The 25,401-nt window shown below is 43.8% G+C and overlaps 1 protein-coding gene across 1 annotated transcript in view; it reads left to right on the forward strand.

Annotated features, from left to right (window-relative positions):
• Positions 1-25,401, forward strand: part of vps13a (vacuolar protein sorting 13 homolog A) — a 609,759-nt gene that overhangs the window by 303,199 nt on the left and 281,159 nt on the right. The window contains exons 31-36 of the mRNA XM_068029994.1: positions 5,931-6,034; positions 6,338-6,505; positions 7,692-7,987; positions 15,784-15,931; positions 16,622-16,757; positions 22,689-22,813. Coding sequence (XP_067886095.1) covers positions 5,931-6,034; positions 6,338-6,505; positions 7,692-7,987; positions 15,784-15,931; positions 16,622-16,757; positions 22,689-22,813 — 977 coding nt within the window. The remainder of the gene's footprint in view (positions 1-5,930; positions 6,035-6,337; positions 6,506-7,691; positions 7,988-15,783; positions 15,932-16,621; positions 16,758-22,688; positions 22,814-25,401) is intronic.

The raw sequence follows: 25,401 nt of genomic DNA on the forward strand, positions 1-25,401 counted from the left end.
ACTGTGTAGTCTCATTTCCTCAGGTGGTGAGTTCTTCTTAGAAGTTTTAATTTGTTGTAATTTAAAATATTTTTCTTTTCTTTTCTTTTCTGTTTCCCATTTACTCTCTCAATCCAATCTTTCTTTCCCTCTCTTTATTTCTCTTCTTGTACCTATTTCAGTCTAATTCACTTTCACTAATTTACCCTCCTTCTCAGTAATTTCTCTTTTTCTATCCTGAAATCGCATTGTTTAAAAGAAGTAGACTGTTGATCCCACTGTTCACTTAAGTCCCAGATGCCATTTTGCCCTTGCCATGCTGTTATCTGCTTGCACTTTCAGCAGGTTACGATGCAAAAGATCTTTATGTTGAAGGGTGCAGGATAAGGTCTAACAAATTGTACGTGCTGTGAGAAGCTTTGCTCGAGCAGGATAAAGAAATAAATAAAATATATAAGGATACAAGTCTGTCCATCAACGAAAGATAGCACTTCCAGCAGTGCTTCCTTCATCCTGCACTTGAGTGTCAGCTGAGATTGTGCACTCAAGTACTGCAGTGGGGCTTGAACTCACACCTGACTCAGAGTCGAGCGTGCTACTACTGAGCCAAATGTATACCAGCTAAATAATGCATCAGGATAAACTCAAGAAATTTTGGAAAGAGAATTAATAGTTGCATGAGGTGTTAATCTGTGTCTTCATCGGACTGGTTAATGATATAGTGGACATTGTTTTTACGGCAGTCTGGGATTCCTCCCTACATGGTGGTGGATTCCAGCTTTGCATTCATTACCATATGGTGAATACTCTTAGTTCCAATTGAGTCCTACCTGTCAGATTATGTGAATGGCGAGTGGTATTCCTGTGCCACTTGCTTCACCATCGATTGAACATGGTGTTCAACAATTTGTGCAAGCGTGTCTGAGGTCACTGTTTTTCTTTCTTGAACTCATTGACATAAAGAACGCCAACTTTGGAATGGATGTTTGGCTCCAGGCTCGGCACCAGCAAGGGCAGTTGTTAGGGGATGGTGGGGAAGGCATGTTGGGCGGGTGGGGGGTGCTACTTGGACGAGCATGGGACCGAGGAGGGCAGGATAGGATGGGGTTAACATTTGCATGGAGGAGCAAGGGAGGGGACTTGGGAAAGAAAAAGGGTGGATGATCGGGTGTATGGAGGAGCAGAGGAAGGAGGAGGGGATTGTCCAGGGTGTGTAGTGGCTGTTATTACTGCTGAAGCTGGATGTGGGCTGCTGCGGGGGTGATGGGTTGATTTGAGGATTACAGTCAACAGTTGGTTATGAGGGGCCTAAAGGGATGAATGAATGCTGCCAACATCGGGGCCCTATGGGGTGAATTTAGGGTACTGGCTGGCAGAGGCAATGGTCACAGTCAATGGGGGCAAATGGATTCTGTAGGGGAGTAGGTCGAGACTTAGGGCTTGGTACTCTACGGTATCATAGGAAGGGGAACGAGACTCGGCAATAATATTCAGGTGGATTTGAGGGGGATCAAGGGCCACAGTGGGCATTTTGATGGTAACTGGAGTAGGGATGGCATGAATAAATTCATTGTGATTGTCCAAGGTTCAGTGGTAATGGAGGGAAGGGTCAAGGGTGATGGGTACAGGCTGGAAGGTGGCAAGAGGAGGTTGGAAGTTGGGAGACTTGCCCTAATTTGTACATGCACCATTTTCTCAGATGATAATACAAACCATATGGCTACTGAAGGATTGCAAGGCGTGTGAGAGGAGATAAATGATGGTGGGTGGTACTCAACCTGGGCTGCAATTTCAAGGCACAGAAAAGCGAACTGCTTATTGCCTCGATGGTTCAGCTGACTGGCAGCAGAAGGCTGAATTTGAATGTTCTGCTAGTTTCATTATTTGCAAAGCTGCAATGACATGGGTCTCATACACCCAATTTGTCTAATGCCATGGGAAGAAGAACAGAAGGAAGAACCAAGGATGGCTCTTTTCTCTCAACGCCAGCAATAGGCAGAACAAGAAGGTGAGGATGCTGTGAATGACAACATCCAGGAACAGCATTATCAAAGATCTTCGCATCCTCAGGACAAGGATAAATCACCTTCACATGTCAGAGAGGCAATGCCAGAGATGCCTAAGAATGTCACGTGAAATGGTCACAGAAATTGGTAGGGTCCTGCAGCATGACCTGCAACTGCTTGAGTTTTGTGGGAATCTCATGCCAGTTGCCCTCAAGGTGACTGCTGCACTCAAATTTTTTGCTAGCAGTGCCATTCAGGGATCAACAGGTGGCATATCACAGTCTGTGACCCATAAGTGTATCAAAGAGGTGACCAATGCTCTATTTCACCATGCCAATGAGTTCATCTATTTACTGTAGACGACAACAGCCAGGCAACAAAGTCTGTGGCCTTTGTCGCTATCACAGGGTTCCCTAGAGTGTAAGGGGTGATTGACTGACTGCACACGTGGCCAGTCGAGCTCCCTGGGACCAGTCGGCTGTATTTGTGAATGGCAAAGGCTTCCAGTCTTTGAGCTACAACTGGCTTGTGACCACAGGAGAATAATAATACAGGTTTGTGCACATTTCCCAGGGACCTGTCATGACACATACATTTTGATGAGATCACAACTGCCAGGAGTGACTGGGGTTACCTGCTTTGTACATGTTTGATGACACCAGTGCGGCATCCCCAAAGCGCAGCTGAAGAGAGATGAAATGCTGCTCATACCTCCACCAGAGCTATCATCGAACACATCACTGGTATGCTGAAAATGCGCTTACGCTGCCTTGACTGGTCTGGAGGGGTTTTTCAGTGCACACCAGGAAGGGTCTCCGAACAATGCTGTGCATTACATAACCTGGCAATTAGACGCAGCAATTTTCTGCAGGTGGAGGAAGGGGGGAACCACCAGTCCTCCTCAGATGAGGATGACTATGAAGAAGGTGAGGAGGAAGACAACAATTCAAATGATGCCGTTTATAGATATAAGGGTCATGGAGAGACATGCAAGGGACGTCAGTGAAAACCTAATATATGCATGTTTCAGTCAACAATAAGCCACTTCAAAAAGGAAGGAGAAAACAAACATTCTCCAAATATGTTCATGTACACCTGAGGTCTTATTGCTGTAGTCAAAAAGAAGGTTCTTCTGGCAACAGCACATGAACCTGCAGTGGAGATATGCCTAACAGCCTGTATGCTATCAACTTCATTAAAAGTGACCTGAGTCTCCATTGGAAACCTTGTATTGCATCAAAGTATTAACCCGCACACACAGGAAGCTACAACATTGCAGTGCTTTGATGTAACCGGCCAATCTATTTTGCTCTGGAATACGATGGAATGGAGAACACAACAATGCAAGGTGTGACCGCAGAACCACAAATGGAAGGCATGTTGGTAGTTTTACAATTGAAAACTATGCAAACGAGAAACAGCCATCATTGAGGACTTAAGGCTAACATCAAAATGAAAAATGGACAGTGGACACTTTCTGAAATGCATTGCAAGCAACAATGTGTTCCTGCCATTAGCCTCCAATAAACATTTTCCTTTTCAAATGAAACCAAGCAAATGACTTGGAATGTGCATCAAAGCTAAATAGATATATACTGAAAATTGAGCAAAATGTGGACAATATTTACAGCACCTGTTCAACCTTTATGCTTAAAACTGTTCCTTCTTGCGTTTCCTACCACTAGGTGTAGTTGCAACCCTGACATTAGCAGCTGAGGTGGAGGCAGTCTGCTCGGTGTTCTGCCCTGTTGCTGTGGATGACCATGGCGGGCATCTTCTGGACGAATGGGGCCTTGTTGGCTCCATCCTACTGGGTGTCTGCAGCAAGGGTGATTGAATATCCCCCATGTGCTCGCCTGCTAGTAAGGGAGTCAGTGTTGTGGGGAGGACGGGACGCTGCTTATCCTGGGGGTGTCCTGAGAGGAAGGCCCCGAGGCAGCTGGCACGTGCTTGTCCTCCATCTATGTGCCTGATGGCACCCGCCTATCTCGCTGAGGGGAAGGAGACTCGGTAAGGAGGTCCATGTTCCTCATCCCTCTCTCACTTCGACTCTGCAGCATGGAACCCATGGCAACAGCAATGGAGTACAGCTCAGATCGCATATGGCTTGATTGCTCAACCAGACTCGCCACGGAGCTCACCAAACTCTTGAATGAGGAATCCATACACTCAAATACCTGGGACATGGCAGACATCATGGCTTGCATGGACTCCTCCATGGCACATGCAAAACCACACATGACCTCCGGCATCTCCGACATATTTTCCACATGGCTTTGCTGCATATCCAGATGACTTCTCATCGCAACAAACAGAGGATCATCATGAGCGTGGGGCTGAGCAGGGCCCTGGTCCCCAGCTGTTCTCTGATTGTCAGGCGACCTGACTGGCACATGCTAGGATGTGTCTGTGTCGTGGCCACCAGCTTGTGACTCTTATTCTAATCTTAAACCCCTTGCAGACTGTTTGGATGTATCTACACTGATGGTAGAAGGAGAGGCAAGTGATGGTGCACCCTCTGGGACACTGGCTTCATCTTCCTCCCCAGAGGAGGATTCTTGGGCCTCGCGGCGTTCTGAGACTCAAGTGCGAGCACCTGCATTGGAGACACAAACAGATGCACATTAAACATCAGCTGCACATGAGTTCACATGCTTTGCTTTGGTGTGCAAAAATGGCTGCAAGACTGGAGATGACATTTCATTCTTATGTCTTGAGGATCCTGCCTTTTCATCTGCGATTGCCCTGCCTCCCTCCTCTCTCGCAATTTTTGATGCCTCCTCCTCAGCCGGTGCCAGTGCCCCGATGTCAGGGACAGCTCCACCTGTTTTAGCATGCTTGCACTGGTTGTGGGTACGTTTAACCTGCAAGAGACAGTGCAGATTTACCGACAAGTCAAAAGATGCATTACAACCATCGCTAAATGCATCGACATCACTTATTCAAGATTCGCTTTGGCACAACATACCTAAGCACATAAACAATGCCAATTGTCATCTTGGAACACAATCATTTAGTGTGTGGCACCAAGGCTGCTCACACATTCCAGTGCATGCCTTGTCTACCCTCTGTCTTAAAGTCACAGTGCCAGGGAAGAAAACAATGGAACAGCTTCGCCAAGACCACTTACCCTCGCCTATCTGAGCAAGTTATTGATACATTTCCAACACCGAACCCAGGTTTTGCGTGTCACTGCACATTTTGAGACCTCCTCCGCTACCTCCATCCAGGCTGCCTTGGTCAGGTGGGAGGGTTTTCTAACTCCATCAGCAAGGAAGAGAATCTCCCGACAGCCTGAAGGAGAACCTACAGGGAGGCATCAGTGAACTGTGGGGCAGGACGTGGTCTGCTGGCTGACATCTGCTTTGTTTTTGCTGCAGGGAAAAAACATAATAGGGAGTTGGTGCTGGGTTTCAGAAATGAAGGAATGAAAAAGCATTTACAAATAAGTTAAAGATTTAATTTTGGTAACTCTGAAGAGACTTGCATGATTGGAAGGGTGTTGCTGCTTGAGGCTGAAAACACACTATGCTTTATAGCCATGGCGATCATCATGCTTGACCCAGTGATGGCGGGTTCCATCAATGAAAGGTCATCCCTGCCATATGCTCCCATGTATCTCCCATGCCCATCGCTGCTTTGTTCATTTAACTATAGTACTCCGTGGTATACATGAAAAATGGCGGAAGCAAGAACACCACGGGACCCATAAAATCTCGGCCTTAGATTTTGGTTTCAAACATTAGTTGATTGCAGGTGGCAATGAGTAGAATTGAAACTTAAGGAGATGCTGCAACTGTTGTGGATGGGCAGAATAAAGTAAGAGGAGGAAGTAGCAAATGTGGAGGCTAATGTTTGGATGTCTTGTAGGCTGGGGTGAGTGCCAGCTACTGATCCTTTATTATGTGTGTCGAATTACGTCAATCATATGTTATATTTGGATAGGTCTTGATGCTGAGGTGGCTTTGAGGAAGACTTTGACAGAAGTGATCGCAAAGCTGAAGAATATTGTAGTTTTGGATTCCAGCGAAGATGCAGTGTACAAAAAGGTATTTCTAAAGATTTTGCATTAAAGCACAGTACCTTTTTATCCATCCTCTGCCTGATTGGGATGTCTAGGAGCTATGTTACCATGCATCAATCCATCATTGGCCATTGTTTCTTATCTCAATAATAAACTTTTACGAGAAAAAGTATCTGTGTACACATTTCCTGCCATCTTTGTATGAAACCATATCTACCTTAGCTGAAGTGATATTTGATTAATTTTAACATTTTGTTTTGCTTATTGTCGCAAATTAAAACAAATACTTACCTTATGGTTTTATTAAATTGTCAATTTTAATTTTAAGGCTGTATCCATTGCTGGAAAAGAGGTCTTCAGCTTTAAAATGGTCTCTCACGTGGATGCTACAGAAGGTGCTGCCTATACTAATATGGATGTGGTTGATAGTTATATTAAATTGACAGTTGGCTGTATCCAGGTCATCTTTGTAAAGAAGTTTGTGTCTTCATTATTGGTGAGTAATTTTACATTGACGAAAAAACTGCAGAACTCCAATCATATGTTCAGTTGTTTAAACAAAATCTTGTATTTTCATTGCAAGTGTGTGTCATGCCTGAATTACTGCAGTTTTTCATAGTTATATTTTTATAAGAGAATAGGATATGCAGGCAAGGATAAATTGTCTATAAAGTTGTATTAAAAATTGTATTCTAGATATTAATGTTGCAGTTTTAGGAAAGTTACTCAAAATTGTGCCATGAGATCTTTTAGATCCACCTACATGATCAGACAGGGCCTTGGTTTAATGTCTCATCTGAAAGACGGTACCTCTGATTAGAATCACAGAATAATACAGTGCAGAAGAGGCCCTTCGGCCCATCAAGTCTGCACCGATGCATTAAAACACCTGACCTGTCTACCTAATCCCATTTGCAAGCACTTGGCCCATAGCCTTGAATATTATGACGTGCCAAGTGCTCATCCAGGTACTTTTTAAAGGATGTGAGGCAACCTGCCTTTACCACCCTCCCAGGCAGGGCATTCCAGACTGTCACCACCCTCTGGGTAAAAAAGTTCTTCCTCAAATCCCCCTCAAACCTCCCACCCCTCACCTTAAACTTGTGACCCCTCGTAACTGACCCTTCAACTAAGGGGGGAACAGCTGCTCCCTATCCACCCTGTCCATGCCCCTCATAATCTTGTACACCTCGATCAGGTCACCCCTCAGTCTTCTCTGCTCCAGTGAAAACAACCTAAGCCTATCCAACCTCTCTTCATAGCTTAAGTATTCCATCCCAGGCAACATACTGGTGAATCGCCTCTGCACCCCCTCCAATGCAATCACATCCTTCCTATAATGTGGCGACCAGAATTGCGCACACGACTCCAGCTGTGGCCTTACCAAAGTTCTGTACAACTCCAACATGACCTCCCTGCTTTTGTAATCTATGCCTCGATTGATAAAGGCAAGTGTCCCATATGCCTTTTTCACCACCCTATTAACCTGCCCTTCTGCCTTCAGAGATCTATGGACAAACCAGGAATGTCAGCCTAGATTTTGTGCTCAAGTCTCTGATGTGAACCCACAACCCCTCATGGGCAAGAGTACTTCCACTGAGCCACGGTTGGCACACAGTATATTATAGCAACAAAGTTGTTTTTGGATATTCTGTTGGTAATAGTGTATTGTATTTTTTTAGGCTTTCTTAAACATTTTCCAAACGGCTAGAGAAGCTGTCACAGAGGCAACTGTCCAAGCAGCCTCTGGGGTGAAGGATCTTGCAGAACGAAGCACCAGAATGGCACTTGACATTCATATCAATGCACCTGTTGTTGTGGTGCCTCAATCTCCTGTCTCAAAACATGTTGTTGTTGCAGATTTTGGTTTCATCATTATTCAGAACAATTTCTCAATCATCAAACTAAAAGATTTCAAAAATGTACCACCTGTAATTGACTCCATGAAAGTTTCGTTACGTGAGTTAAAACTGTACAGGTATGGAAATATTATAGATTTTCCTAATATGTAAATATACATGCAGACACAACTGCTCTCCAATGCTTGCATAAATCATAACTTTTTATCTTTCTAGTCTTTTCTTTTGTATTAAAACAAGAACTTTGAAGTTGTTTTCTGTATCCCATACCTAACTCATCCCACATTTGTATCACTGTCTTTGTAGATAGAGCGGGTCTATGTAATTTTTTTATCAGAAAAATATTAATTTTGGTACTGAACCTGCATTCCTGATGTACAGAGTTATGATAAATTTTATGAAGTCTTAACTTATAGTTCATTAGACTGCTGAAAAGTATTGGCTGGGAACCTGCAGGTACCTGGACTGGCCTTTTTATGAAATTTAAGTAAGGACCAATGTAAAAAGAAAGATACATTTATGTAGTACTTTTCACAATGCAAAACAGGGAATTGAATGAATCAAAAATGCTTTTGAATTGTAGTCACTGTTGTAATATAGGAAATGCAGCAGTCAATTTGCACATAGTGGGTTACCATAAATAGTAATGGGATCCTGACCAGATAGTCTGTTAATGATGTTGGTTGAGGGATACATGTTGGGCTGGACATCGGGGGTAAATCCCCTGTTCTTCAAAATTGTGCCATGAGATCTTTTAGATCCACCAACAAGATCAGATGGGTCCTTGGTTTAATGTCTCATCTGATTGGAATGTCAGCCTAGATTTTGTGCTCAAGTCCCTGATGTGAACCCACAACCTCTCATCATGGGCAAGAGTACTTCCACTGAGCCATGTTTGGCACACAGTATATTAGAGCAACAAAGTTTTTTTGGATATTCTGATTAACTTTACTAAAACTGTAATAATATCTCGAATATATATCTAGAATACAATTTTTACTCCAACTTTATCCTTGCCTGCATATCCTATTCTTCCATTCTCATAAAAATATAAGAGAATGGGAGAGAAAGAATACAATATGCAGACAAGGATAAATTGTCTATAAAGTTGTATTAAAAATTGTATTTTAGATATTAATGTTACAGTTTTTGCAAAGTTATTCAGAATATCCAAAAAAAACTTTGTTGCTGTAATATACTGTGTGCCAACCATGGCTCAGTGGAAGTATTCTTGCCTTGAACTTCAATTTTATATAACTTCCAATTCTGTATGTAACTTATTCAATTTTCCTATTGTATCACTTTTTAGAGTCATAGAGATTTACAGCACGGAAACAGGCCCTTTGGCCCAACGCGCCTGCGCTGACCATCAAGCAACCGTCCAATCTAATCCCATTTTCCCGCACTTGGCCCGTAGCCTTGTATGCTATGGCGTTTCATGTGCTCATCTAAATACTTCTTAAATGCTGTGAGGGTTCCTGCCTCTACCACTTCTTCAGGCAGTGTGTTCCAGATTCCAACCGTCCTCTGGGTGAAAAAGCTTTTCCTCAAATACCCGCTAAACCTCCTGCCCCTTCCCTTAAATCTATGCACCCTGGTTATTGACTCCTCCGCTAAGAGAAAATGTTTCTTCCTATCTATCCTATCAATGCCCCTCGTAATTTTGTATACCTCAGTCAGGTCCCCCCTCAGCCTTCTCCGCTCCAAGGAAAACAACCCCAGCCTATCTAGTCTCTCTTCATAACTGAAATGCTCCAGCCCAGACAACATCCTGGTGAATCTCCTCTGCACCCTCTCCAGTGCAATCACATTTGTCCTATAGGTGTCCAGAACTGTACACAGTACTCCAGCTGTGGCCGAACCAGCGTTTTATACAGCTCTAACATAACCACCCTGCTCTTATATTCTGTGCCTCGGCTAATAAAGGCAGGTATCCCGTATGCCTTCCTAACCACCTTATCTATCTGTGCTGCAGCCTTCAGTGATCTATGGGCAAGCACCCCAAGGTCCCTCTGACCCTCTGCACTCCCTCTGGTCCTACCATCCATTGTATATTCCATTGCCTTGTTAGTCCTCCCAAAGTGCATCACCTCACACTTCTCAGGATTAAACACCATCTGCCACTGCTCGACCCATCTTACCAAACCATCTATATCGTCCTGTAATCTAATGCTTTCCTCCTCACTATTTACGACCCCACAAATTTTCGTGTCATCTGCGAACTTACTGATCATACCTCCTATATTGACGTCTAAATCATTAATGTACACTACAAACAGTAAGGGCCCCAGCACCAATCTCTGCAGTCCCCCACTGGTCACAGGCCTCCATTCGCAAAAACAACCCTCGACATTCACCCGCTGCCTCCTTCCACTAAGCCAATTTTGGATTCAATTTGCCAAATTACCCTGGATCCCATGGGCTCTTACCTTCTTAACCAATCTCCCATGCAAGACCTTATCAAAAGCCTTACTGAAGTCCATGTAGACTACATCAACTGCTTTACCCTCATTTACAGGTCTGGTCACCTGCTCAAAAAATTCAATCAAATTTGTTAGACGATCTCCCCCTGACAAAGCCATGCTGACTATCCCTGATTAATCCCTGCCTCTCCAAGTGGAGGTTAATCCTGTGTCTCAGAATTTTTTCCAATAGTTTCCCTACCACTGATGTTAGACTCACAGGCCTATAATTACCTGGTTTACCTAGCCTTCTTGAATAATGGTACCACATTCGCTGTCCTCCAATCCTCTGGTACCTGTCATGTGGCCAGAGAGGATTTGAAAATTTGTGTCAGAGCCCCTGCAATCTCCTCCCTTGCCTCACATAACAGCCTGGGATACATCTCATCTGGGCCTGTGGATTTATCCACCTTTAAGCCCGCTAATATAGCTAAAACTTCCTCTTTTTCAATGCTATTTAGGATTATAGTTGAGAGCTCCAACTGTTAGAATATCCACAGTCTTTTCGGGGAAAGGGTTCCAAATTTCGATCACCTTTATGTGAAAAAGTGCTTCCTGATTGTGCTTCTGAATAACCTAGCTCTGATTTTAAGATTATGCTCCCTTGTGCCAACTTATTACATTTTGGAGCTGAAAAGATTGCCTGGAATGGCTTATCTTGATGGAGTCTTCATCATGACCAAACAAGGTAATTCATCTGTGGCATGGCAAGGATTAAAAATCAATAGGAAATTTTAAAATTAAAGGAAAAGTTCATCAACTTAACTAAATGATCTTCACTTTGTCTCTTTCCCCTTCTATTATGACTGTTAGATGGTTGTCTTGCGCAATTTATAATCATTATTATGACCCCTGAAGCTATGAATGGTCTCTACAGCAATGCATGACATCCTTAACATTTGCCTCAGTTCTAAATCCCAAGCAAAACTAATCTTAGAACTCTGTGTATGGAGTACATCAAGTTGTCTTTATAAATTTTATAAAGCTAAGCTGCTTCCACTGCTTCTTATGTACCTATTGAAAGCAAACTAGATATGTGGTACTTTATATTTATTCTGTTTTTTTAATTTGTTTCATGGGTTGTGGGCGTCGCTAGCAAGGCCAGCATTTGTTGCCCATCCCTAATTGCCTATCAGAAGGTGATGGTGATCTGCCTTTGTGAACCACTGCAGTCCAACTGGTGCGGGTGCACCCACAGTGCTGTTAGGGAGGGAATTCTACAAGTTTGATCCAGTGACGGTGAAGGAACGGCATTGCTGCAGTGCATCCTATGGACGGTACACACTGCTGCCACTATGCATTGGCGGTGACGGAGTGAATATTAAAGGTGCTGAATTTGGTGCCAATCAAGCGGGCTCGCTGCTTTGTCCTGGATGGTGTCGAGCTTGTTGGGCTGGATTTTACGTCGAGCAGACTGGAGCTGGCCGCCGACGTAAAAGTCGGTGGTGAACCCGCTTCCACCCGGCCTGGGGATCTGTCGAGCATTTTACGGGTCCCTGGGCTTTAATTGCTCCAAGGTGGGACTTTTACCCACTTGAGGGAGGAAGTCTCGCCTCATTGAGCTGCTGGCCAATCAGGTAAGTTAGGGTTGCCTCGCCGGCGTGATCGGTTGTGCCCTGGCGAGGCAAGGGTGGTCATGTGGCAGGGGAAGGAGGGCATCTCGGGTCTTGGGGGTGGTTGGGGAAGTGGGGGCAGCCCTCATTTGGGCACCCTGTCCCCGTTTGTCAGGGCCCATCCCTGGGACGCTGAGAGGCTGCCAGCTTTCACTGGGCGGCCTTTCACGTCTCCTGGATGCCTGCTTGCCATGCGTAAAATCCCCATGGAGGTGGACAAAGGTCCTTAAGTGGCCGTTAAGTGGTCACTTAAGGGCCTTGATTGGCCTGGGGCGGGCAGCCTGTTTCTCGTTTACTCCCTGCCCCCCACCCCCTCCCCGGCCCACGTAAAGTGGGGTAGAGGTGGAAGCGGGTCGGGAAGGCCTCCCAGAGCCTCCCGCTCAGTTTTATGCCACCACCCCCCACCCCCCACTATCCGGCTCACTGGGGTGGCGTCAAATTCCAGCCGTTGAGTGTTGTTGAAGCTGCACTCATCTAGGCAAGTGAAGAGTATTCCATATATTCCTGACTTAGTTTTTTCGTTTTTTTAGTTTGAGTTACAGCACTGAAACAGGCCCTTCGGCCCACCGAGTCTGTGCCGACCATCAACCACCCATTTTTACGAATCCTACACTAATCCCAAATTCCTACCACATCCCCAGCTGTCCCTATATTTCCCTACCACCTACGTATACTAGTGGCAATTTATAATGGCTAATTAACTACCAACCTGCAAGTCTTTTGGCTTGTGGGAGGAAACTGGAGCACCCGGAGAAAACCCACGCAGACACAGGGAGAACCTGCAAACTCCACACAGGCAGTACCCAGAATTGAACCCGGGTCACTGGAGCTGTGAGGCTGCAGTGCTAACCACTGCGCCACTTATGCCGTGTAGATGGTGGACAGGCTTTGGGGAGTCAGGAGGTGGGTTATTTGCCACAGAATTCCCAGCCTCTGATCTGTTCTTGCAGCCACAGTATTTATGTGGCTGGTCCAGTTCAGTTTCTGGTCAATGATAACTACCCCCACATCCCCAAAGGGTGTTGATAGTGGGGGATTCAGTGATGGTAATGCCATTGAATGTCAAGGGGGATGGTTAAATTCTCTCTTGTTTGAGATGGTCATTGCCTGGCACTTGTGTAACGCAAATGTTACTTGCTATTTATCAGCCCAAGCCTGAATGTTATCCAGGTATTGCTGCATATGGACACGGACTGCTTCAGTATCTGAGGAGTTGCGAACGGTACTGAACATCGTACAATCATCAGCGAGCATCCCCACTTCTGACCTTGCGATTGTAGGAAAGGTCCTTAATGAAGCAGCTGATGTTGGTTGGGCCAAGGACACTACCCTGAGGAACTCTTGCAGCAATGTCCTGGAGCAGAGATAATTAGCCCCCAACAATCGCAATAATCTTCCTTTGTGCTAGGTATGACTCCAACCAGTGGAGAGTTTTCCCCTTGATTCCCATTGACTTCAATTTGGCTCGGGCTCCTTGATGCCACACTTGGTCAAATGCTGCTTTGATGTTAAGGGCAATCACTCTCAACTGACCTCTGAGTTCAGCTCTTTAGTCTATGTTTGAACCAAGGCTGTAATGAGGTCAGGAGCCAAATGACCCTGGTAAAATGCAAACTGGGCATCAGTGAGCAGGTTATTGCTGTTTAAGTGGCAAGATAGCATTGTCGACGACACCCGCCATCACTTTGCTGATGATCGAAAGTAGACTGATGGGGCAGTAATTGGCAGGATTGGATTTGTCCTACGTTTTGTGGATAGGACATACCTGGGCAATTTTCCACATTGTCGGGTAGATGCCAGTGTTGTACCTGTACTGGAATAGCTTAGCTAGGGGTGCAGCTCATTCAGGAGCACAAGCCTTCAGTACTATACCCAGATGTTATCAGGACCCATAGCCTTTTCAGTATCCAGTGCCTTCAGCTGCTGCTTGATATCATGTGACGTGAATCGGATTGGCTGAAGATGGTCACGGATGCTTCAACCTTTTCTTTTGTACTGATATGCTAGGCTCCCTCATAATTGAGGATGGGGATATTTGTGGAGCCACCTCCTGTTAGTTTTTTAATTGTCCACCACCATTCATGATGGGATGTGACAGGACTGCAGAGCTTTGATTTGATCTGTTGGTTGTGGGATTGCTTAGCTCTGTCTGTTGTTTGGCATGAAAGCAGTCCTGTATTGTACCATCACTGGGTTGGCACCTCATTTTTGGGTATGCCTGGTGCTGCTCCTGGCATGCTCTCCTGCATTCCTCATTAAACCAGGGTTGATCCCCTGGCTTGATGGTAATGGTAGAGCGAGGGATATGACATGAGCTTATAAATTGTGTTTGAATACAATTCTGCTGTTGGTGATAGTCCACCGTGCCTCATGGATGCCCCATTTTGAGCTGACAGATCTGTTATGAATCTGTCCCATTTAGCATGGTGGTAGTGCCAGACAACATGATGGAGGGTATCCTCCGTATGAACTTTATCTCCACAAGGACTGTGCGGTAGTCACTCCTGCTAATAATATCATGCACAGATGCATCTGCAACAGATAGATTGGTGAGGACGAGGTCAAGTAGGTTTTTCCTTCTTGTTGATTCCCTCCCCACCTGCTGCAAGCCCAGTCTGGCAGATGTCTCATTCAGGACTCAGCCCACTCGGTCAGTAGTGGTGCTACTGAGCCACTCTTGCTGATGGCATTGAAGTCCCCCACCCAGAGTACATTCAGTGCCCTTGCCACCCTTAGTGCTTCTTCCAAATGCTGTTCAACGCAGAGGAGTACTGACTCATCAGCTGAGGGAGAGTGGTAGGTAGTAAACAGCGGGAGGTTTCCTTGCCCATGTTTGACCTGATGCCAAGAGTATAAAAGGCTCTAAAGAAAACCCAGTAAAAATAATACTTCTGTTTTTAATGTTTCAGATGTTTCTCAGAACATTTGATATTCTACGTACTCAATTTATAGCAAGTTGTTTAGTAACATTTCATTGACATTTAGGGCCAAATTTTACTGGCTCCTCGATGCCGCGAGTTGCGGCATAGGAGCCGGTAAAATTTTGTGTGGAGAGGCCAGCCTTGACCCCTGAAGTTGAAGGGCCCACCGCATATCCGTATATTCCCACCGGCAGGGGGACCTTGGTATGCCATCCCACCCCCGCCGCTTGGCAGCGGGCCCTTCCTCTGCATATTCAAATGAACCTAAACAAGATGTAAATAAACTTAACTGCAGGCAGCGGACGTCCCACGCACCTCGCGTGCCTTCGAAGCTCCATACGGAGTTCCGAGGCGAGAACCTGATGGGGAGCGGGGAGGAATAAAAATTTTCAGGGTAGGAGCGGTCGAGGAGCAGGGCAAACATTTTTCATTGGCTGTGAGGATGGAGGAAAGGGGTTGAAGGGCAAAGAGTGCAACCCCAGTTTGGGGTTTAAAGGTCAATGCTGTCAAGAATGGTTTCTGGGGTGGTGGGAGAGGGATATAAATTTATTGTGAGATCCTTGCAGGGGTGGAAGTGGTGCTTTGAAGCTAAAATTCTGTTTTTATTAAAAGCTGAAGTCCTGGTCCCTTTAAAAATTAACATTTCTGCTAAGGGCTTAAAGCCATTTAAAAATGGCGTCAGCACAGTGAAGCTGGACGCTGTTGCTGGGGACACTGCGGCCGCGCCCTACACGTCAATGGGGGCAGCTGCTCCCCCACCCCCCCCACTAACTAAATGAGCCCCCGCACATAATATCGCGGGGGCTCCTCGGTGGCACTTTCGTGTAGAAGGCTGCTGAGCTGAAAATGCGCCATCGAGGAGCGCAGTGCGCGATTAACATTCAGCCCTTGAATTCAAGGATATTTTTAATTTCATCAGGACAATATTTGAGGATGAGGCTTTTCGGTCTGAAATCCTATTGCTTCGGCCTGTTAATCTGGAAGTTGTTATTGAACGTAATTTGGCTGCTACTTGGTACCATGAGGTTGCTGATATTAAAATTCTTGGAACTTTGAAACCTCTGCATGTAAGTGCATCTTTTCAAAATGATGTTTTGAATTAGATTTCATAATGGCATAAAGCATATGTATGTTATCAATTGGTTTCAAAATGTTAACACACTTTCAAACCATTTGCACAATTATTTAATTTACTGTCTAATTTTTTTTTATTTACACGCATTCTTCCTGTTCCCCTTCCCTTTCTTGAACTTCCCCATTTTGAAGATTATTCCAATTCTGAACAATGATACTGAGCTGTTTTCCATATAGCTTTGAAGAGGACTTATTTTTGGTGTTGGATAACACGGCACGACATATTAATGACTTTCATGAAATACATAATTATCTGGAAAAATTTGTAATGTATTGTATGGATATTTAGTTTGAGTAAAATTCACTAATAATTTAGTAAAATTGGCCTACCATCATATGAGAAACATATTTAATGTTCACTTGACCAAATTGGTTGACTAGTGTAAAAAGAAATCATGAAAGTTCTTCAGATGTCCTTGTGTACCAATTTTATTGAGAGTTTGAGACATGAGTGAATCATATTACCATTCTTATCTATGTTTTATTCAACTGATGTAGAGAGATTTTTCCTTTTTAAATATCAGTATTCATGAATGAATACACATATTCATGCACATATGGTGTTGACTAATTTTAAGCAACAAATATTGTTATTGACTTGTATTAACTTGGTTCTCTTATAGGTTGTGCTCAGCCAAGAAGATCTGATCATTATATTGAAAACTCTAAATGAAAATTTGGGTGATAATTCAGTTGAAGCTGTGACTGTACAAACTGATGAGAAGGGAGATAGTTCAGATCCTTCACAAAATTCTGCAGGTTTGCTTTCTTTTTGTTTTGATGTTGAAATTATTCATTTATTATCTCATGTTAGAACATACGTGAATAAAATTGCTTTTATTTAATACATTTTCTCTTACAGATCAGTAGATGTGGATTAGATTTTCGGTAAAAGCAGTTAATATTTTGTCAATTAAATTGCTTAAAAGCTGGAAATTTATGTCTTTTCAAAGTGTAGGCATAAATTAATTTTCCATCTTGCTCCTGCTCTGACCTTTCTATCGTCTGTCTCGTGCAGTGTTCCATGAAGCTTAACATAAACTCGAGGAACAGCACCTCATCTTTTGAATAGGCGCTTTGCAGCCTTTTGGACTCAATATTGAGATCAACAATTTCAGATCGTAACTCCTGTCCCCATTTTGTTTCCTTTATTTTACCTTTTTGTTTTTGTTTTCAGATGGCAACTGTTAATGATTCTGCCATTCACACCTCCTCTAGACAGATCCTTTGTTTCTTTACTTATCCCATTACCACTCACTTTTTTGCCCTGCACCATCAATACTTTTTATCATTAAAACTCTCCTGTCTTCTACCCTATCACAGACCTTCCCTTTTGTTCTTCCCAACCCCCTCCCCACCCCCGCCTCAACACCTTTCCCTGCCTCTACACTTATTTAAAGCCTGTTACATCGCTAATTTTCCCAGTTCAGAGTATTTCCAGCATTTTCTATCTCTTACCCTGCTTTATTTCTTTCTGTAGCTTATTTGACTTTAGTTCACCCACTCGAATTCATCCTTTGTTTCTTCCTAAATTTTTTTAACACTCAGTGGTTAAGGAGATGCGCTGTTTGTCCCGTTGTTCACTAAGATACCAAATGCCCCGTTGTCCTCTCTGCACTGTTAGCTTTTGCATTTCCAGCAACTTAGAGTGGAAATTTTATTTGAGTTAAAGGGTGCAGGAAAAAGTCTAATGCACTGCTTCAGCAAGATTTGGCTCATTGGGACAATGGACATGTTGTAATATAGGAAACCAATTTGTCAAGGGTCTATAAACTAGATTGTAATGAGAGATTGATATTTTTTGAGTTTTGCAAGATTCTAAATTTTCATTTATTTAGAAGAAGTAACCCCACTGTTTTACTAATGACCTTCAAGGAAGGGAGGCCTGCTACCTTTACTTGGCCCGACATATGATTTCAGTCCCATACTGCGTGGTAGACTCTTGATGTTCTCTGAAGTGGCCTAGCAATTGGTATGCAGTTAACCATCATCACAAGGACAGCGGTGGCTCAAGGAGAAGGCCCCCACCACCTTCCAGGCAACTATCCACTAAATGTGGACTGGCCAGTGTTGCTCATATTCTGAGGACAATTTTTAAAAGAACTGATTCGATTAACATTGGTAATGGGAACCTTTATGGATAGTCTGTGAAAAGAGTTGGTTTTATGAACCATATGGCTTATTTTCATTCTATGTAATATTTACCCCATGAGATTTTAAAGTAGTGCTTGTAAGGGACATGGTTAAGAAGTTGCAGATGATACAAAATTTGGCCATGCTGTTGATAGTGAGGGAAAAAGCTATAGACTACTGGAAGATATCAATAAATTGGTGAGGTGGACAGAAAAGTGGTGAATGTAATTCAATCCAGAGAACTATGAAGTTAGGCATTTAGGGATGGCAAGCTAAGAAAGGGAATACACAATAAATGGTAGGATACTGAAGTGTAGAGGAGCAGAACAACCTATGAGTGCATGTCCAGAGATCACTGAAGGTAGCAGGACAAGTTGAAAAGGTTATTAAGGAAGCATACAGGATACTCTCCTTTATTAGCTGAGGCATAGAATATAGAGCAAGAAGGTTATGCTAGAACTGTATAAAACACTAATAACAAGAAATGCTGGAACCACTCAGCAGGTCTGGCAGCATCTGTGAAAAGAGAAGCAGAGTTAACATTTCGGGTCAGTGACCCTTCTTCGGAACAGTTCCGAAGAAGGGTCACTGACCCGAAATGTTTAACTCTGCTTCTCTTTTCACAGATGCTGCCAGACCTGCTGAGTGGTTCCAGCATTTCTTGTTTTTATTTCAGATTTCCAGCATCTGCAGTATTTTGCTTTTATATAAAACACTAGTTAGGCCCCAGCTCAAGTACTATGTACAGTTCTGGTCACCACATTACAGGTAGGATTTGATCACATGAGAGAGGGCACAGGGGAGATTTAAGAGATGATACCAGGAATGAAGAATTTTAGCTAAGATGAAACATTGGATAGGCTAGGAGTGTTTTCTTTGGAATAATGGAAGCTGAGGGGAGATTTAATTGAGGTGTATAAATTATAAGGGGCTAGATAGAGTGGATAGAAAGGGCCAATTTCCCTTGTAAGAGAGGTCAATAACCAAGGGGCCTAGATTTAACGTAATTGGCAGAAGGATTAGAGGGGAGTTGAGGACAAATTTTTTCACCCAGAGGGTGACAAAGCTCTGGAACTCGCTGCCTAAACGGGTGGTAGACACAGAAACCCGCACTGCATCTTTTAAACAAAAAACTTGGGTATGCAGTTGAAGTGCCGTAATCTACAGGGCTGCGAATCATCAGCTGGAAAGTGCGATTAGGCTAGATAGCTCTGTTCTTGCCAGCACCACCATGACGTACTGAATGGCCTTTGTCTGTGCTATAATTATTCTGTTCCTTACCCCCATGCGCTTATGTGCCAATTGAAACTGAGCTAATTGCCTCAGAAACCTCAAAGTCACATTGGTTTAAGCGACTTGAAGCAAATGGAACAGAGCATTTCACCCTGTCAAGTTCCAAAAAACCTGCCATGAAAAAATGTACTTATTTGTGAGAATATTCTTAGAAATAGTAGTCCCTCGGCTTGGCAACCATAATATCGAATAATGTTCATGGTCATTCCTGCTTCAAAATTTGCACTGAGTGAACTTTATGTGGAGAAATTAGTTTGTACAGTGCTGCTTTTAGCAGTGATATGCGCAGACTTGCCTCGATTCCCTGGGGCCGAAGTGACGTTACCCAAACAAATTTTTCCCCCTATAGATCATTTCTAGTGATCAATTCCCACAATACCTACTGGTGAATCTATTGTCTTTTCACATAATCCGTCATTTACTCTGGATGTTTGTGTTATTGGGTAATAAAGCAGCCATTGCCAGAATACTGCAGCATGTGAGCAACATTCTGGTTTGGGCTAATGAGTGACAGGTAAGATTTGTGCCGCATAAGTGCCATGTAATGACGATTTACTGCAATAAATGACAACCATCTTCCTCTGACAATCAACAGAACCACCATCACTGAGTTTCTCTGTTATACTGGGCGTTACCGCTGTCCAGAGGCTTCAGTAGATCGGTCATATCAACAGTGTCACTACAAAAGCAGGGTAGAGGATGGGTACTTTGCAATAAGTGGTTTATCTCCTGATAGCAGTGTGATCGAATACTCACCAGTTGCAACAACACTGTAGAAGCCCAACACCATCTAGGACAGAATAGTTGATTAATACCCTGCTGCTCAACTAAATATCCACCCTCTTCACTACCACTATTCACTGTGGCTGCAGTATGTACTATTTACTAAATGTATCACAACAAAACTGAGCTTACACTGACAGCACCTTCCAGTCCCATGACCACTATAACCAGGAGGTACAACAGAGGTAAGATCATAGGAACACAGTCACCTGCAGTTTCCCCTCCAAGTAACACACTAACCTGACTTAAATATATGTCACTATTCCTTCATCATTTTGGAGTCAAATTAATGGAAATCTCTACCTAACACATTATGGGAACACCATTCAGTTTTGCCAGTGTCGCCCACATTCTGAGAATAAATATAAAAAAGTATGGATATTGAACTTCTCGCAAAGAATAATAATGACCTTTTGTCACTTAATCTCTCCTGTCTTCCCCCCTATCGCGACCATCTCTTTTGTGCTATCGTCTCCTCCCCCGCCCCCTCCTCCCCACCATCCTTTCCCTGCCTCTGTACTTGATTTAAGCCTCACATCTCCAATTTTTTCCAGTTCTGATGAAAGGTCATCAAGCTGAAACATTGGCTGGAATTTTATGTTGGGTGGGAGGCCCTGCCCACTGGCCAAAAAGTCAGGGGCGAGCCCGCATCCATGGGGCCTGGGGAGCCATTTAGGGATTTTTCGCTCTCCAGGTTTTTAATTGGCCTTGGGCGGGACTTCCACCTCTGAGGCAGGAAGAGTTGCCAAATGAAGCTGCGAGCCAATCGGTGGGCCAGCAGCTCTCAGTCCCCACAGTGTCACCAGGAGCAGTGGCCACTGCTGGGACTACACCCAGCCAACGGCAGCAATAGGGACACCGGCCCTGGAAAGATGGTAAGTTTTTGGGGCCTCGCCGGGGGCAATTGGCTGGTCCCCATCGAGGCAAGGAGGGTTGGTTAGGAGGGGGACGAGTGTTGTGCAGTGGGGGTGGTTGGGCTATCGGTTTGGTGGGGGGTGGGTGGTGGTGCGGATCTCCATGGGGCACGAGGTGCCTGATCAGAAGGCACCCCGCCCCCCCCACCCCCCAGCCCGCAAGAAAACAGCCAGGTTTTACCTGGGAGCCTTTGCCACCCAGCTGTTTCGCTGGGAAAATACCAGCGGTAGTGGGAGGAGGCCCTTAAGTGGCAGTTAATTGGCCACTTAAGGGCCTTGATTGGCCTGAGGCTGGCAGGCCATTTCTTGTTGCCGCTGCCCCATGTAAAATTGCAATGGAGATGGGAAGGCATTGGGAGCGGCACACTGCCCTGCCTCCCACTCAATTTTACGGCCCTCTCCGCCACCAGCCTGTTCCTGTGAGTGGCTGTAAAATTCCAACTATTAACTCTGTTTTGTTCTCCACAGATGCTGCCAGACCTCCTGAGTATTTCTAGCATTTTCTGTTTTTATTTGTAATAATTACCTTACTTGGCAGCTTATCCAGGTTGTTTACACAATGGCTTACAAATAACAGAAAGCTGTCTGTTTAGTTCATGCTCGGTTGGACGTTCTCTTCATTTTCAACGTACAGAAACATAGATTTTTTAAACCACTGAGGCAAATATAACAATATACTTTAAAGCTTTGTGTATTTTCCAAACTTCTGGATTAGAATTCTTCAATGCACAATTACTGAATGGAGGTTTATTGAAGTTTAAAAGCTTAAGAAAGCAAATGAATCAAATTTAGATAGGTTTTATTTTAAAAGTGGTACCATATTCATTCCATATTAATTATCTGTCAGTAAAGTTCTTTGAGTGGAAAAACAATAAGACTGTGGTACCAAGTAATGGTACAGCAGCGCATGGTGTTTTGGAATGAAGGAATTCCACTCAGTCATTCAAGTCTATGTCTGCTGCTCTGGAGAGCTAAACCGATGGGGTTCACCAAGCCATCTTGTACATTGTTTAATGTGACATTAGGAGCAGCTTTTAAAGCCTGCTATGCCCTCTTGGTTTCAATGGGTTGTGGTGCTCTGAGAAACTGCTGAGAGCAAAAAAAAGGTAATGTAAAAAAAGGTAATGTACCTTCAAAAATATGTTTCAATGGACAACTGTTTTTTTTAAAAAGAAAACTTTTTTTCATTCATTGTCATGATGTGAGTGTCACATGTGGCAGGACGATTTATTGTCCGTCCCTAGTTGGCCTGAACTGAGTAGACCACCTGAGAGAGTGTTAAGAGTCTACCATGTTGATGAGACTGGAATTGGATATTGGCCAGAGCAGATAAGGATGGCAGGGTTCCTTCCCTACAGGATATTAGTGAACAAATTAGGTTTTTATAACAATCCAATAACCACATGGTCTTTTTTTTTCTATTGGTGCCAGTTGTAACTGGACTGAAATTCTGAAACTGCCATGGGAAAAACGAAAAAAAATCTGTGCAAAGGACGCTCATATTGGGTAAACTACTGAGCTTATTGTAATACTGCAAAAAAAAAAACAATTTTTTTTTCTTTTTTAGGAAGGACTGTGGTAACAGCTGCTGTTGTAGAAACACACAAACCTCTACGAGTTAAAACAACGCTGAAGTTGGATTTTAAATTAGATGAACTTTCATTAGTACTCTACAGTCAGTCCATGAACCCGGTACAGCATTTTTCTTAAATTAATGTCTGCTGAAGAAATGGCATTAAGGAGCCCTAGCAAAACTGGAGTCAGTGGGAATTGGGGGGAAAACCCTTCACTGGTTGGAGTCATACCTAACGCAAAGGAAGATGGTTGTGGTTGTTGTAGGTCAATCATCTGAGCTCCAGGACATCACTGCAGGAGTTCCTCAGGGTAGTGTCCGAGACCCAACCATCTTCAGTTGCTTCATCAATGACCTTCCTTCAGTCATAAGGTCAGAAGTGGGGATGTTCGCTGATGATTGCACAATGTTCAGCACCATTTGCGACTCCTCAGCTACTGAAGCAGTCAGTGTAGAAATGCAGCAAGACCTGGACAATATCCAGGCTTGGACTGATAAGTGGCAAGTAACATTCACGCCACACAAGTGCCAGGCAATGACAATCTCCCCTTGACATTCAACAGCATTACCATCACTGAATCCCCCACTATCAACATCCTAGGGGCTATCACTGACCAGAAACTGAACTGGAGTAGCCTTATAAATACCGTGGCTACAAGAGCAGGTCAGGGGCTAGGAATCCTGAGGCGAGTAACTCACCTCCTGACTCCCCAAAGCCTGTCCACCATCTACAAGGCACAAGTCAGGAGTGTGATGGAATACTCTCCACTTGCCTGGATGGGTGCAGCTCCAACAACACTCAAGAAGCTCGACACCATCCAGGACAAGGCAGCCCACTTGATTGGCACCCCATCTGCAAACATTCACTCGCTCCACCACCGACGCACAGTGGCAGCAGTGTGTACCATCTACAAGATGCACTGCAGAAATGACCAAGGCTCCTTAGACAGCACCTTCCAAACCCGCGACCTCTGCCAACTAGAAGGACAAGGGCAGCAAATGCATGGGAACACCACCACCTGCAAGTTCCCCTCCAAGTCACACACCATCCTAACTTGGAACTATATCGCCGTTCCTTCACTGTCACGCGGTCAAAATCCTGGAACTCCCTTCCTAACAGCACTGTGGGTATATCTACCTCACATGGACTGCAGTGGTTCAAGAAGGCAGCTCACCACCACCTTCTCGAGCAATTCGGGATGGGCAATAAATGCTGGCCTAGCCAGCGACGCCCACATCCCATGAATAAATTAAAAAAATTCTGTTTCTCTTTTAACACAATGCCATGTTTTAATTTCTGTATTTAATATTTTCCTGATTCTTCAAAATAATTGTTTACGGTAGGCCAATGTTTGAAGGTGAACTCAGTATCTTGTAATTCAAATGTAATCATCTGAAACGAAATATTTGATATGGGGTTGCCATGAGATTACATTTTTACAAAACTTATGGATGTTATTTTTCCAGAATATTGCTGAAAATGTTTTTCATTACGTATCCCTCTAACGGTATGAAACTGAAATGAAGAGCCCGTTTAAATAGGAATATACACATTCTAAATTTCCCGCGGATGAATGCCAACAGAATCATTATCCCAGTTGCAATGCATCAATATGAAACTATTCCAATATCACCAATTATACTGCTCATTTTTATTGGTTACAATGTGACTCTTTTCTGGTTGCTGCTAGAATACCACAGTTAGTTGCTTGAGAAGTATGTGTTTATAGTTTTTTTGTGGTGGTCCATATGTCTTCCAGATCTGGAGTTCTGTCCCACTGAGGAAAGGGCTGTATTGTCATGCAATGTGCAGGAGGTGTTTAGGTTAATCCATATAGATTATAGGGAGGGAATAACTGGTCTGAGGGGAAAAAAAACTATTCACTTCTGTTCTCAACTCGAGTGAAATTTCTAGAATAAAAGAAATATGTCTCAGAAATGACTTCAAGATCTCATATACAGAGGTAGATGCCCATAATATGGGGTACAGAGACCTGAAAACTATCATTTGCCCATTGCACTTTGTTCACTATTGTGGGCCTGACAGACTGATTGCACTTAGAACCTGCACAAAAAGGGCTGGATTTTAACAGTCCTCTAGGGATGGGCTGGGAGATGGCAGGGTTGCCCATAAAATAGTGAGGGAAGGCAGGGGATGGAATGCCTGTTGCCTTCCTGGTGCCATTGAAGTTTTTCAGGGGCAGGGAAGGCCGAGGACAGCTTCCTGTCCAATTGAGGCCTTAACTGGCCAATTAAGGGCCTCTTCCCACCGCTGGCATTTATCCAGCTGCGGGGAGACCCTCCGCCATGTAGATTTCCAGCATCCGCTGTATTTTGCTTTGACAATATTGATTGAACTTAATTCAGACTTTGCTGATCTACAGGAATCAGCTATTCACTCTGTTAACTAGATGAACCATCAGGGAATCTATATATTCTGGTAAACACCATTTTGTTTTAAATCTTCAAGCAAAATATAGTGATCATTCTGTTGCACGAGAACTTGAACTTCAAATATGTTTGTGTGTTTATGTTTACATATTAATTTTATAAAGTTTTGACGTGGAACAAATCCTGGTAAATTACATTTCATTCTATGACCATATTTCTTTTGACCGATTCAAATACTTGTCTCTGTTAATTTGAAAAAAAAAGAATTTATCTCTCTAAACATGCTTAAGTTTAAATAAAGCTAATATCCTTTTTT

This window comes from Heterodontus francisci, chromosome 4, assembly GCF_036365525.1.
Source record: "Heterodontus francisci isolate sHetFra1 chromosome 4, sHetFra1.hap1, whole genome shotgun sequence".
Classification (NCBI taxonomy): Eukaryota; Metazoa; Chordata; class Chondrichthyes; order Heterodontiformes; family Heterodontidae; genus Heterodontus; species Heterodontus francisci.